Source organism: Urocampus carinirostris, chromosome 14 (assembly GCF_059441175.1).
Source record: "Urocampus carinirostris isolate Australia breed hairy pipefish chromosome 14, RoL_Ucar_1.0, whole genome shotgun sequence".
Lineage (NCBI taxonomy): Eukaryota > Metazoa > Chordata > Actinopteri > Syngnathiformes > Syngnathidae > Urocampus > Urocampus carinirostris.
In genome coordinates this window covers 12505236-12519703 of record NC_142362.1, presented here as the reverse complement: position 1 = coordinate 12519703, position 14468 = coordinate 12505236, and the positions used below count along the sequence as shown (strand labels likewise).

At 40.2% G+C, this 14468-nt stretch overlaps 1 protein-coding gene across 1 annotated transcript in view; it reads left to right on the top strand.

Annotated features, from left to right (window-relative positions):
• Positions 1 to 14468, top strand: part of asmt (acetylserotonin O-methyltransferase) — a 34433-nt gene that overhangs the window by 8401 nt on the left and 11564 nt on the right. Inside the window, exon 5 of the mRNA XM_088352979.1 lies at positions 7851 to 7969. Coding sequence (XP_088209105.1) covers positions 7851 to 7969 — 119 coding nt within the window. The remainder of the gene's footprint in view (positions 1 to 7850; positions 7970 to 14468) is intronic.

Here is a 14468-nt window from a genome sequence, read left to right as displayed (position 1 = left end):
TTCGGAAGGTTAAAGTCTTGGGATTCAAGAAATGCTAACCATTCCTTAGTTTCTATTTTTTTTTTCGCTCGCAACTTTACTGTGCATATGACAATAAACACTTGGAATTGAGTTTAATTCACTCAACTCATCACAGCAACATCAAGATCGTTCTAAAACAAGATACCGGGAAAATATAAAGCCGCATAGCTCACCTAAGTTCTCACGTTCAATAATGATACGCAATCATGGTCTTCTTACAACCGTGAGTGTATTAAATCCAGGAGAGTAAAATGTTTACAAATACAGACTAATGAAACATGTTTCTTTATGGCGTAGTTTAGCAAGCTTGCTATTCAGTCATCTTTTTCGGCCAATTGCAGGGTTTGCTTCGGCCCTCTAGCCTATCCGAGGCTCCGAATAACTTCAGCCAATAGCAATCGATTTAATGGATGATTGACTTATCTTTTTCGGCCAATTGCAGGGTTTGTTTTAGCCCTCTAGCCAATCCGAGGCTGCGAATAACTTCAGCCAATGGCGATCGATTTAACGGATGATTGACACATCTTTTTCGGCCAATTGCAGGGTTTGTTTTGGCCTTCTAGCGAATCCGAGGCTCCGAATAACTTCAGCCAATAGCGATCGATTTAATGGATGATTGACTTATCTTTTTCGGCCAATTGCAGGGTTTGTTTTAGCCCTCTAGCCAATCCGAGGCTGTGAATAACTTCAGCCAATGGCGATCGATTTAACGGATGATTGACACATCTTTTTCGGCCAATTGCAGGGTTTGTTTTGGCCTTCTGGCCAATCCGAGGCTCCGAATAACTTCAGCCAATAGCGATCGATTTAATGGATGATTGACTTATCTTTTTCGGCCAATTGCAGGGTTTGTTTTAGCCCTCTGACCAATCCGAGGCTGCGAATAACTTCAGCCAATAGCGATCGATTTAATGGATGATTGACACATCTTTTTCGGCCAATTGCAGGGTTTGTTTTAGCCCTCTAGCCAATCCGATGCTCCGAATAACTTTAGCCAATGGCGATCGATTTAACGGATGATTGCCACATATTTTTCGGCCAATTGCAGGGTTTGTTTTGGCCTTCTAGCCAATCCGAGGCTCTGAATAACTTCAGCCAATAGCGATCGATTTGACTGATGATTGACACATCTTTTTCGGCCAATTGCAGGGTTTGTTTCGGCCCTCTAGCCTATCCGAGGCTCCGAATAACTTTAGCCAATAGTGATCAAGTCAAATGATGATTGACACATTGGTTAGCCAATGAAACGCCGGTATATAAATCCCAGCATACACCGCGGACTACTCCACGTTCGGGGGAAAATCGAGTCGGCGGCTGTTGCGTAAATTGCGAGACCTTGCGATTTAATATTGAGCCATATATAAGGCGCACTGTATTATAAGGCGCATGGTCAGTTTTTTAAAAAAATTAAGACTTTTAGGTGCGCCTTAGAGTGCGGAAAATACAGTACCTTTATTGTCATTGTTACAAAATGGGTTAACATATTGTGACAACGAAATTGGGCATGACACTCCAGTTTTACGCATTCACAGTGAGGTATGAGCCAAGAAGATAAAGGAACAGAGAAGATAAGGTTATAAAACAAGGGGGATAAGGCTATAGTTATAATTTACATGGTATTTACACAAGAAATGTCGGCATGTGGGATGTTATCGTGATACCGTTGGTATCGTAAGGGTTGTAACATCCCCATGCAAAGCTTCTAATTACCTCACAAAAGTGCCACTGTTTAATAAATACAAACTCCATGGGCGCAAAAGCACCACGCAACAATGTGACCTATCCACAGAATGATGCATTTGCAATTTGCAGCTAATTGATAGAAAAGGAAATATCAACACCTGCTCACAATGGCCAAATGAGGAAGCGCGCATGTTTGTCCCTGCTGATTTCCCCCGAGAACCCTGAAGGCAAATGAGTGCAGGAAACACGCGCGGAAGCCATGGAGGGCTTTCTTAGAGCGACAAACTGAATGATTCAAAGACGGCTGCCTGACTCACACACTTGTTTACTCCTTGCCATTTAACCAGCCGCATAATGCACCTGAATTATTTAGTCGAGTCTGGAATATGGCTTGAATTCCAGGAGGAAGAAAAGGCGAGAAAGAGACGTTTGGAGATTCGAAGCACGTCCCAATATTGCGTAATGGAAAATTAAAGCAGGGTAAATGGCTCCATCTTTTTTGCATCATTTATCCACTTAGCCTAGAATGATTGATGTCTTCTCTAAAACGGCCAAATTATTTCAAACCGCTTGCTGGAATAAATGTCATTTCAAGGGGGAAATTTGTTAACTACAATTAAACCTTAAAATGGTAAAGCCTGTATCTCTATTTTTTCTCAGGTATTGTAGTTTTTTTTGATGTTAGGAGTGACAAGATTTGATAGATTGAGAAATGAAATTGTGAGAGACAGAACTGGAGTAGTAGTGGAACTGATAAAAGAGTACTCGGTTGGTTTGGACTTATTGAGAGGATGGATGAGGAGCGAATGTTGAAGAGGATCTACAAAGCAGAAGTCAATGGAAGGAGACCAAGAGGAAGGCCGCGGTTGACGTGGATGGATGGTGTTATGAGTGCGCTGCAGGAAAGAAGTCTAAATCTAGTGGAAGCTAGAGCTCTTGTTGGTGATAGGAATGAGTGGAGAGGTGTTGTAGAAGGATAGTGGGATATTTGGATGAGTTCTAAGGGATGGGCAGGGCACCTGTGTGATGCAACAGGGGTAAACCAGTAAAAGCTGTCGGGCCCTGCTGTTGAACAGAAGTGTGTTGTGTCACCCTGACCCGAGTGACATGGCCGCTTTCTCGTGTCCCGTTTCATCTGGAGGGAGAGTTTTGAAGTTTGTTATTAACAAAGAAGCCATATCTGATACAATATTTTTCTTGTGCCCCATACTGGCAATTACAATTTATTGAGCAGAGGGTTAGGTTAAAAAAACTCAACAAATTGTCCATGTAATATACATTTTCTTATTCATAATAATAATACTGTAATACCAATCCTATAGCCTAGGCCCTAGAGGGCACCAACTAGCACCAAGTACCCCCTTAAAAACAACTGTTTTTGAAAAACGCTCATCAGTGATAGGTCATTGTGATTCTCTAGGAACTTTGATCTCTAACTTGCATTAAAAATCATTGGCCTCATCGTTGCCCTGTAGAAGATGAATTATTCTATTATTTTCAAAATTTGCCTATAATTGATATAAGTAAATCAATCAGTGCTCCATACAAGGCAGATGTTTTGGTGGCCTTTTTTCACCCTACTTCTAATCATTACAACCTTGTAATAGCATAATAATAACATGATAACAACAAAGCGATAATATGGTAGGGTATTTTTCAGAGTGGCAGCCCTTTGTGCTAATCCATTCCTAAAAGGTAGCTCTCAACTTTGAAAATCTTATGACCGACATGTTAATTATTTGTATGTATTTTTTCTTGTAAAATTACAAGAAAGTCATTTTAAAATCCTATGTTTCGATGCACCCTGCTATTTTAGATATTAATATAAATTTCTGAAAATAATGTTTGAGAAAATATCAATTCAAACTATTAGTTCCTTGTCAAAGGTTTTTCTATGTTAAGATACAAAAACGTTTGATTTCTAATGTATTTTAAAATGTGGTATTGTGAGTCAAAAATAGAAAAGTAAATTAAACCATCCTAATTTTTTTTAATGGATTCAGGTGATAAGTATTGATTCCTCGGACAATTAAAACACCCACATTTCTTTCAATTTCATTGCAATGTAAATCACATTTTCAAAAGTTTGACCGAAATCACAGAACAGATTATTAGTTGTAGCGATGGGTGGAATTTTCGACTTAATTCACATGCATTTCTTGATTTAACGGGACGATTTTTATTTTTATTTTTATTTTTTAACTTTGCTACTCAAACAAATTCCAATTCCTTAGAATTAAGTTATCCGAGCTTCACAGTGCAGTGTGACACTGATCCAGGACATTTGAAAGGATTGCAATTTTATAAACAATCTCGTGACTTAAACTAAAACGTATTACTTTTTGGGGCTTTGTTTTTTTATTTCAAAATATCATTAATACTATATTCGTGCATAAAACTAAAACAAAAAAGACTGCAAAACGAAACGGTGTCCGTCATAATGAACCTCTACCAAAATGACAACTGACAGGTCATTGTTTGGCCCCAGAGTCATTTGGCTTGTTCATATGTGGTCTCATCCAAGTCCAGACCATGAAAGCATTGTCTGTTTCACAGTTCTCCCGGAGGTTAGAATGTCATCCAAAGTTTGCTTGGACATCCAAACTTTTTGACTGTACTCAAGGTTGGACATTTGCAACTCTGTATTGGTGCAGAAGATGCAATGATTTGAAGTTTATCGGTAAATAAGAATTGTCTTTTGAATTGTCATTGATTTCAACGTTGTGAAACATTGTATGCAACAACATTAAATAGTCAAGTCAAGTCAAGTCATTTTTATTTGTATAGCCCTAAATCACGAAGAGTCTCAAAGGGCTTCACAGATTGTTACACTATATTACACAAACTATTTTCAACCGACAAGAGGAGTAGGTTATTCGTATGCAATGGAGTAGAAGTGAGTTTTAAGTTTAGATTTAAACATTTCCACTGAGGTTGCAGATCGAATCTCAGGGGGAAGAGCATTCCACAGCACCGGTGCCCGAATGGAGAACGCTCTCGAACCAGCCGAGGACTTCTTTGCTCTCGGGATCATCAGAAGACCAGCACTCTCAGATCGTAGGCTTCGGACCGGGACATAGTGGCAGATCAGATCTGAAAGATAAGAGGGAGCAAGTCCATGTATGATTTTGTACAATACTAAGAGAACTTTGAAGTCACATCTTTGGCTAACTGGGAGCCAATGCAGGTTAGCCATAATCGGTGTTATGTGATCGTACTTTTTTGTCCTAGTTAAAAGCCTCGCTGCGGCATTTTGTACTAGCTGAAGAGACTTGATTCTGGACTTCGGGAGACCGGAGAGTAGTGCATTGCAGTAATTGAGACGGGAGGTAACAAATGCATGAATTATTGTTTCCGCATCAGACTGAGACAGTATTGAACGGATTTTAGCAATGTTGCGAAGATGGAAGAAGGCAGTTCTAGTAATTTGCTTTACATGCATCTCAAAGGATAGATCAGGGTCAAATATGACACCTAAATTTTTAACTGAGTCACTCTGTGTGATGTGACATTTGTCAATGTTCACAGCAGTTTTTGCGAATAAGTCCCGGCATTTAGAAGGACCAATGACTAACATTTCGGTCTTTTCAGAGTTAAGACGCAAGAAATTGAGTGACATCCACTCTTTTATCTCAGTGAGACAGGCCTCCAAATTTCCACAGTTTAGTGTGGAAGATTCCTCCAACGGAAGATACAGTTGAGTGTCGTCTGCGTAGCAGTGGAAGCTGATATTGTACTTGCGAATAATATCACCTAATGGAAGCATGTAAATGTTGAAAAGTAGGGGGCCGAGCACTGAACCCTGCGGAACACCGCAGGTAACATTAAAGGGCTCAGATGTCATTTCACCATATTTAACACAGTGCGTCCTATCTGAGAGGTAAGATTTGAACCACGAGAGGACGGCTCCTGAGAGACCAATCCATTTTTCCAACCGTTCTAGTAGGATATTGTGGCGCACTGTGTCAAAAGCAGCACTAAGATCCAGCAGCAGCAAAAGTGATGAAGCGCCAGAATCTATTGACATTAGGAGATCATTTGTTACCTTGATCAGAGCTGTCTCAGTAGAGTGGTTAGCCCTGAATCCTGATTGCATGGATTCAAAAAGGTTATTCTCCGATATGAAAGCATTCAGCTGCTGTGCCACTACTCTTTCGAGTACTTTAGAGAGGAAAGGTAGGTTTGACACAGGTCTGTAATTACTTAATATTTCTGGATCAAGGTTGGGTCGTTTCAGTGTGGGTTTAATAACGGCGGACTTAAAAGCTGCTGGAACTACACCTGAGGAGAGTGATGTATTTATAATATTTAGAACTGAAGGCCCAAGGACGCTAAAAAGACTTTTAATAAGTGAACCTGGGAGAGGGTCGAACTGGCAAGTTGTCGGTTTGGCCGCATTCACCACTTGTTTGAGATCATCAAGTGACAGTTCACTAAAACCGGCCATTTTCCCAGGGCAGCCACCCTGTCGTGCATCTGTAAATTTCAGTCCTTTAATACGTGTGGTACTAACAATATCTTTTGCAATTTCTTCCTGTATGCATTGAATCTTCTTAGTGAAGAAGACCATTAAGTCCTGAGCAGAGTGTGTCGAACTGTCTGCGATAGCCTGTTGCCTTGTAAGCGATGCTACAGTGTCAAAAAGGGCTTTGGGGTTGTTCTTTTGAGACGCAATCACCTTCGAAAGGTAGGCCGATTTAGCAGAGGCAAGGGCCGCTTTATACTTTAACAAGCTGTCACACCAGGTTTGATGGAAAACCTCAAGCTTGGTAGCGCGCCATTTTCTCTCCCATTTCCTGCATTCTTTTTTAAGGGCTCTAGTTTCATCAGTAAACCAAGGTGTGCGTCTTTTAGGACGTGATTTTAGTTTTATGGGCGCTATTGAATCCAGCACACTAGTCAGGGTGGTATTGAACTCATTCATGAGTGAGTCAATCGAGCCATTAAATATGGCACTCCAGGTTGAAACATGTAGTATAAATACATTAAAGAGAAAAAAAGATAAGACTATCAGGATGAATAGGCAGACAAAGTAATTACAACATAATGCTGAGAAAAACTGGCCTGAGTTATAATAATAATGATGTGATGCAGAATTGTGCATCGTAACAATAGTGTAATGAAAATAAGTGCAATAACGATGAGAAGGGTGTGGAGGAGATATGTTCTGGTACACTCTGCAACCCAATAAAATATTGAGCCCTGTCAACCCAGACTTGTTTCAGGGATTTGCAGGAGGCATCACGCGCACACACACGGTTACACTTTTGGGTAGTGCACAAATCCAAGATAAGGGGATTAAGCCTGGATATTGTCATGATGACTCATTACATTAACCTGTGCCCGCTCGTTTGGCGCCAGCTGCTGCTGGTTACCTGATTGGTTCCCCGTCCTACTTAAGCTCAGTCCTTTCACTCACCTGTTGTCAGTCCGTCAGCGAACCTCTGTTTTCACAAGGCAAGCATTTTTGACTCTGACTCCCGTCGGTCCCGTTTTGTCACCCGTTGTCCACTCTTCGTTCCTGATTACCACGTTTGTCTCCTGATACGACACGTTTTTTAACCCCGACAACGTTCTGATCTCCCGTCCCGGCTAACAACCTGTTTTTCCGTCTAACTACGCCACAATCTTTCGCTCCGGAAGATCCACTTCCGCATTCAGAACATGCTCCGCCTTGCTTCCTGTGTCCAACAAGCACCGAATCGCTGACGCTGCCTTTCCTCCATATTTCAATAAAATATGTGAGTAACGTTACGACCAGGACCTATAATTCAAACTTTAGTGAATGACTACCAATGGTGGCTGAGTGGTAAGCGCGTCCGCGGCACAGTTTTGAGGTCTTGGGCTCAAATCTCCTGTGCGGAGTTAGCATGTTCTCCCCGTGCTTGCGTGGGTTTTCCTCCAGCCACTCCGGTTTCCTCCCACATTACAAAATCATGTCAGGTTATTGGCCAGGGAATTGGCTGTCTCTGTGTGCCCTGCGACTGGCTGGCAACCAGTTAAGGGTGTCCCCTGCCCACTGCCCAATGATAGCTCGGATGGGCTCCAGCACCCCCCGCAACCCTACTGAGGATATGCACTGCTGATAATGGATGGATGGATGAAAGACCACCTTGGTAAATAACGCTGTCTTTTCGTATGCTGAGGTCTGACGAGGAGATGGTGAAGTTCATGCAACTAATGAACTCCATATGGAACATTTGTGGCCGGGACGTCCTCACGGCCTTCGACCTTTCGCCTTTCAAGGTCGTATGCGACCTCGGAGGTAAGTTCGCTCGCTCGTCGAGGCAGAGTCATTTTCCGCGAGGTCACTGTTCGAGGCTATTAACATTTCAAACCGTTGGAGTCGCGCGGTAAATGGGAGACAGCTGGTCGAGGTGAACATACATATTCATGATGTCCCTTGTTTTGCAGCCAGACTTCAGAGCCTCAAATTAGATACATGAGAGGCCTTCATGACAGTTGAGTGACAGGAGAGGTTAGTTAGCAAATATGAGGGACTTAATCACCTGCTTGAATATCACCAAAATAGCTTTTCACAAGGGGAATAGCTCATTATTCCCCCAAAAATGTTTGACTGTCATTTAAGGCGATTTACTGAAATCGATTTTGCCATGTGATGTACGATTGTGTAATCGCAAGACACTGCGTTTATTTCTTTGCTAGGATTTTTAATTTTATGTTTTTGTTAATTTTAAGTAATGTGTTGTTTGGCTACCTAGAGACAAGTTTTAACGACACTAGCCGACAAAGGAGAGGCAAAGTTTACAAGCAGCCCGCTATGCTACACACTGTCCAACAGCCAGGGCGGGCGGGCGCAAATCATACATCGATTGAGAGATCAAAAAGTATAAATTAGTCAGCGGACAGCAACCCAAAAAAAAAGCTCCCCAGAAGTGGGCGATGTTTTCTTAAAGTTCAAGCATGTTGATACAATTCAGTACTCACAAAAAAACCTACTGAGTGGTACTAATATTGTATTGTCTATACTCGCTATGCTAGCTTCCAATGCTAGTCTCCACAATGGCGGCGTAAAGCACTGCACAGGAAAAAATGGCCCAATAGCAGAAAATTCTGCTGATTTTAAGTGGATATTTTCTTTACTTGATTTTCAAATAAAACAAGGAAAAATGTGTTGAAAAAAGTATGTTTAACATACAGCATAGGGGTAAGATCGGGCCTAAAAATATCCAGCCCACCTTGCGAGTATAAAAGCCCAAACCAGGCCGGAACCCGACCGACTTTATTTGAGGGAAAATGTAAACTTGAAGCTGAACTTCTGCACCAAAGTACAAACGGCAACAAAGTGTTCCCTTAGGTTAAAGTACGCACAGCACCGAAGTACAGCGCTGAGGTGCCGCTTTGGGTCTACTCAGGGCTCGGTCCCTCAAATTCAGTGTGAACTTTGGCGCCGAAGTACGTGCAACCCCGAAGTGCAGCGCTAAAGTGCACGCTTCTGGGCAAAAGTACAGTTACTTCAGACTATTATCACTCAAGTAGAGGTAAGCAGTAGCCATCCAAATAATTACTCGAGTAAAACTAAGTGCATGCTGCGCAGACCCTCCACAATAAACTAAACAAAAAAACAGCAAGAGAAGCCCCCTCCGGCTCAACTGGGTTGTTCGGATGCGGGCCCGAGATCTTACCTCAAATCTTGGGCAGCTACAGCCCGGCGGTACCCATCCCTTTCCAAGCCAGTTCCTTGGGTAGGGGTTTTCTCCCCCAAATGAACATGTTTCCATGGTTACCAGTAGCAGGAGAAGCCTAATGTTCTTACTCAGATACAGCACGTTCATCATCTGGTCACTGTGTTTTTCGGCGTGAAGCGCTGAGCCGGATCTTGGCATTGACGGGCAGCAGTGTGTGTTTGACAATACTGATACTAGATCCTAAAACACTGGAGGTAAAACAAAAAAAATTAAAATATAACAACCAGCAGGCCAACCAACCAACATAAATACATAGAGGAGTGTAATGTATCAAATGTAAAACGCCTAAAATTTGACCTACTCAGTATACCCAAGCTCATACCTGTCAACCTGTACGGTTCTGCCGTACAAAGTACGTTTATTATGCATTTTAAGACGTGTACGACATACAAGAAAATCTGTACGGAAAAACGCAAATTTGTCAGTAATGGGTACTATCTGGTATACACAGACTACCACGAAACGGCAAATAAATCAAGTCAAACGAGTTCGCCGCGGTAGCCTCTATCTCTGTATCGTTTTTTTCGTTGCAAACGAAGCGAGTGGTTTGCTGCTACTGTGCGCATGTTTCTGCCGCCTGAGGATTTCCCATCATGCATCATTCTGATCACACGTGAACAAAGCGAAAGCAGAGCAGTAGGCCTACATTACAACATAGTTTTGAATTTTCCTTGGATACAATTATCAAGTCGCAATGGCCGAACCTGAATTAAAACGCCGTAAGTCATTCTGATCTGAAAACAACAAGGCGGGGTTGATTGAGTACATTTGAAATACATGTGGTCGTAAAAAACATCGGATTTCATGTGGTAGTTGTGTAGTGAAAGGAAGTCCTTCTCTTTTGAGAGAACCGGCTTTTTCGGCTCAACTCATTAAAGAGAGCCGGCTTTTAAACGGCTCACTTGCTTTGATGCATTATATTACGAATTTTTATGTTATATAAAAGAGTTAAGAAAAAAATGAAGTGTAAAAGGAGAAAATGAAAAAAGACGGGTTCGTGGTTATCCCTTTAATCGGTATATTACCAACAATTATTGAATGCAGAAAATGAATGGATAATTTGAATAAGAAAATGCATTATTCTACTTAATTATATTTGCATGTATTTTTTCCTTCTACAGTGAACGTCCAAGCTACTTCATTTTTGAACATTTTTTATAATAAATCTCATTCATGTCGAGCAAATCAGTATCCAACAACAAAATGTTAATTAACAATAATATGCAGGGTTGGGTAGGGTTACTTTAACTGGATTACTTACAATTACTTTTGGATTACTCCAATACCAAATATGCAAATAAAAGACAAAATAAACTAAATATGATTAAAATTACTAAATTTTGTGCAGGCTTGGGGAGTAACGGAATACATGGATCGGCAAAAATGATGTTGGCAAGCTGTTTGGATTTATTTTCATTTTGTTTCTGTCGCATTTTATGTTAGTTTTGCCGGATATCAAAGAGATCAAAGCCAGGAGAGAAAGCTTACCACGTGTTATGAGTCATCATTTTATTCATATTTAGTTTCTTTTGTCTTTTATTAGCATATTTGGTATTGGAGTAATCCAAAAGTAATTGAAAGTAATCAAGTTAAAGTAACCCTACCCAACCCTGTATATATGATGTAACGAAACACATGTACAATATAACATGTTAAACTACATAAATAAACACGTTTGAAAAAAAAATATGGTGTAAGATTATTTTTTATTTTTAATCTAACAACCAATCAATCAAACAACATATATACATAAAGGAGTGCAATGTATCAAATGTACAACACCTAAAATTTGACCTACTCGCTATACCCAAACATTATTACTGGCCAAAAACGCACTGCACTATGTGATCCAATCCAAGTTCTATGTGATACCCTAACTAGCCACACAGGGGCGCTGTGAAGTCACTGGAACAGGAAAACACCTACACGCTCGCACACATAGAGGACACCCTTCTCAGTGCAGTTGTATGTGTTCATCTTCATGCAAGAGGTGATGCATAATAAGGGTGCGCCCTCTCCAAAATGAACGTGTGTGGACAGCAGGGGGTATGAAGGTTGCGACCAGGATGTCCCATTAAGTCGTCGTCCCTCACTCAACATCTGTTCCGTCTGCACACACCTGCTGCTCCTCCGGCAGACCTTCTGTCCGGCTTTGCACCAAGCACCACTGATGAATATGTCGCATCCGACAATTTTGATATCATGCAGTGTAATTAGGATAATAATAGCTCGGGTTTTCATGGCGCTTTTCGAGAGAACAAATGACGCTTGTTGGCAGGGTTGGGAGAGTTACTTTAAAATTGAAATCTAATATAGTCAAGTCAAGTCATTTTTATTTGTATAGCCCTTAATCACAAAGAGTCTCAAAGGGCTTCACAGGTTATTACACAAGACTATTTTTTTCAGACTATTATTACACCATCCCCTGATCTGGAACCAACATGAGGGCAAGGAAAACTAAAAAAAACCTCAACATGAGGAAAATGAAGAAACCTTGAGAAGGGACCGCACATGTGGTATCCCCCTTCCAGGATTACCAGACAGTTATAATTATAGTTACAAGCAGGGTTGGGTAGGGTTACTTGAACTGGATTACTTTCAATGACTTTTGGATTACTCCAATACCAAATATGTTGATAAAAGACAAAAGAAACTAAATATGAATAAAATTATGACTCACAACACTTGGTAAGCTTTCTCTCCTGGCTTTGATCTATTTGATCTCTTTGATCTCTGGCAAAACTAACATAAAATGCGACAGAAACAAAATGAAAATAAATCCAAACAGCTTGCCAACATCATTTTTGCCGTTCCATGTGTTCCGTTACTTGCACAAAATGTAGTAATTTTATTCATATTTAGTTTCTTTTGTCTTTTATTAGCATATTTGGTATTGGAGTAATCCAAAAGTAATTGAAAGTAATCAAGTTAAAGTAACCCTACCCAACCCTGGTTACAAGTTAGCTGTTGTAAATGTCATCAGTATCAACATCCAAATGCTATGATAGTTATATAATTTTCTGTGCAGTATTCGAGTCAGTTGAATAGAGAAGAACAAACAGTTGTGTTATAGAACCTTGGATATTTAGTGTACCTCCCCAGCAACAGATTTATCCTACACTTGAAACTGTAACCAATATAATAAAATAACTATCAGCATTAAACAATTTAAAGTGCGTTTTATAAAAATAACTTTCACTAGCTGAGACAACTGGACAAGTAGACATAGCGTACTGTACTTAAAGTATTTCGTTCACAACAAAATTCAACTGTAAAACCATACAAAGGGAGTTTTACTCAATCTCTTGTCAGACAACTGCTCAAGTAGACATATGCTACTGTACTTCAAGTATTTCAACTATTTTCACACAACAAAAGTAACAAGTTCAACAATATAAAGTGCAGTGTAAAACAAACTAACCAAAATCTCAGCACATGAAACACTGGTCAAGTAGAAATAGGCAAATGTACTTCAAATATTTTGTTCACAACAGAAGTCAACATTAAAACAATATAACGCGGCTATCCATTACCACTATGTGATGTTATGTGCTTTATAACATAAGAACTACATTACCCATGCTGCCACATTGTTACTGAGCGTGCACAGTTTGTCTCCTAAGATTTACAAGATGGTTTACTTTACTCTATTATTCAATTTTTCCCTCTTTTTGAAAGTTGAATCTTACATTTTAGGGAGCATATAAATCACAGCCCACGGATCCCTTAACATTGAGGCACAAATGAGGACACAACTCTGGACACCTTTCTGCATTGTTGACGGTTCTTGGGCTGTTTTTGGTTGGTGGCAGAGTTGGCATTTCTTAAGTTGTTTAGGCAACTTTATGGCTGGGCAGGCAACTTTTCAGAGTTGTCTGCCCTGGTGTTCGCTAACTTTGTATCATGCGTTTCAGACAATGCTAAACACAAACACAATCCAATTGTGTTAAAATACATTTTTAATAAAACACTAGGACAAAAATGTTAAGATAAAATGTTATATCTGCTTACATTACAATGTCATTTTTCTAGGGTATTGTAATCCCTCACTACTTCTCAATTGGGACTTCACGGTCTCAGTGCATTGCAGGCTTTGTTTAATAACCCTGAAAAATAATTAACAAGTATTCAAGCCTTGCTGCCTGTGTAAGGGATGTACCACTGCAAAGCACTTTTTTTTTTGGTTTGGGCCACTGAAGCGTGCAATTGTGGCCTGCCTCAAATGACTCCAAGTAGCAAGGGGCACTACTCTATAGATGCCATCTGGAGGAGTCAAATATACTATCATTAAGCTAAATTTGTCCGTCACAAATGAAAAACTGCAAAGAATAAACGCGATTTCATAATTCACTCGACCTCTGCAAAGTTATAAATTTGAAATGGGAGGGGGGAAGGATGGTAGTATGCAATGTTCCCTGTAATTTTCCTTACGGGTCTGAGCGTTCACACAAAGTCGGTGAGCAACGCTTGAAACAACAGTGAGCAACTATAATCCCAAGTGTGGCAAGATAATTAATTATCAAACATGTCCAAAACTTTTGCTAAGTTTGCGGCAATGCAAAATTATTTTTCTCTTTTGAGTGAATTGACTCATGTACTACTGCAAAGGTTGTACGGCCTACAAACGTCATTTGTTCTTACAATTCTTTCACAAGATATCCATTTCCTTTTTTTTTCCTGATATATTTGGTCGCATAATATTAACATTTTTGGGGGCTTATTTTGTCGGTTGCAAGATACAGAACTGCACTTAATCACATTTTTAGTGCAGGTACAATGTTGGCAACAAGATTCACTTGATATAATTGGAAATTATTTGAATGCAACACAAACTTTTTCTTCTTTTTTCCGTGTTTTTTTTTCTACCTTTTTTTAAATTCTATTAAAAAATTTGCCTTTGAGGTACAAAGTAACGCGACAGGAAACGGGGATCAACTAACATGTACAAAAATGTGTGTTCAGTATAAGAAAAAGTGTCATTCATTGACAAAGCCTTACCTAGACTCTCTCCTGACTGTCAGAAAAGGCTTGAACCCGAGGAAGAAGGCACTGCAC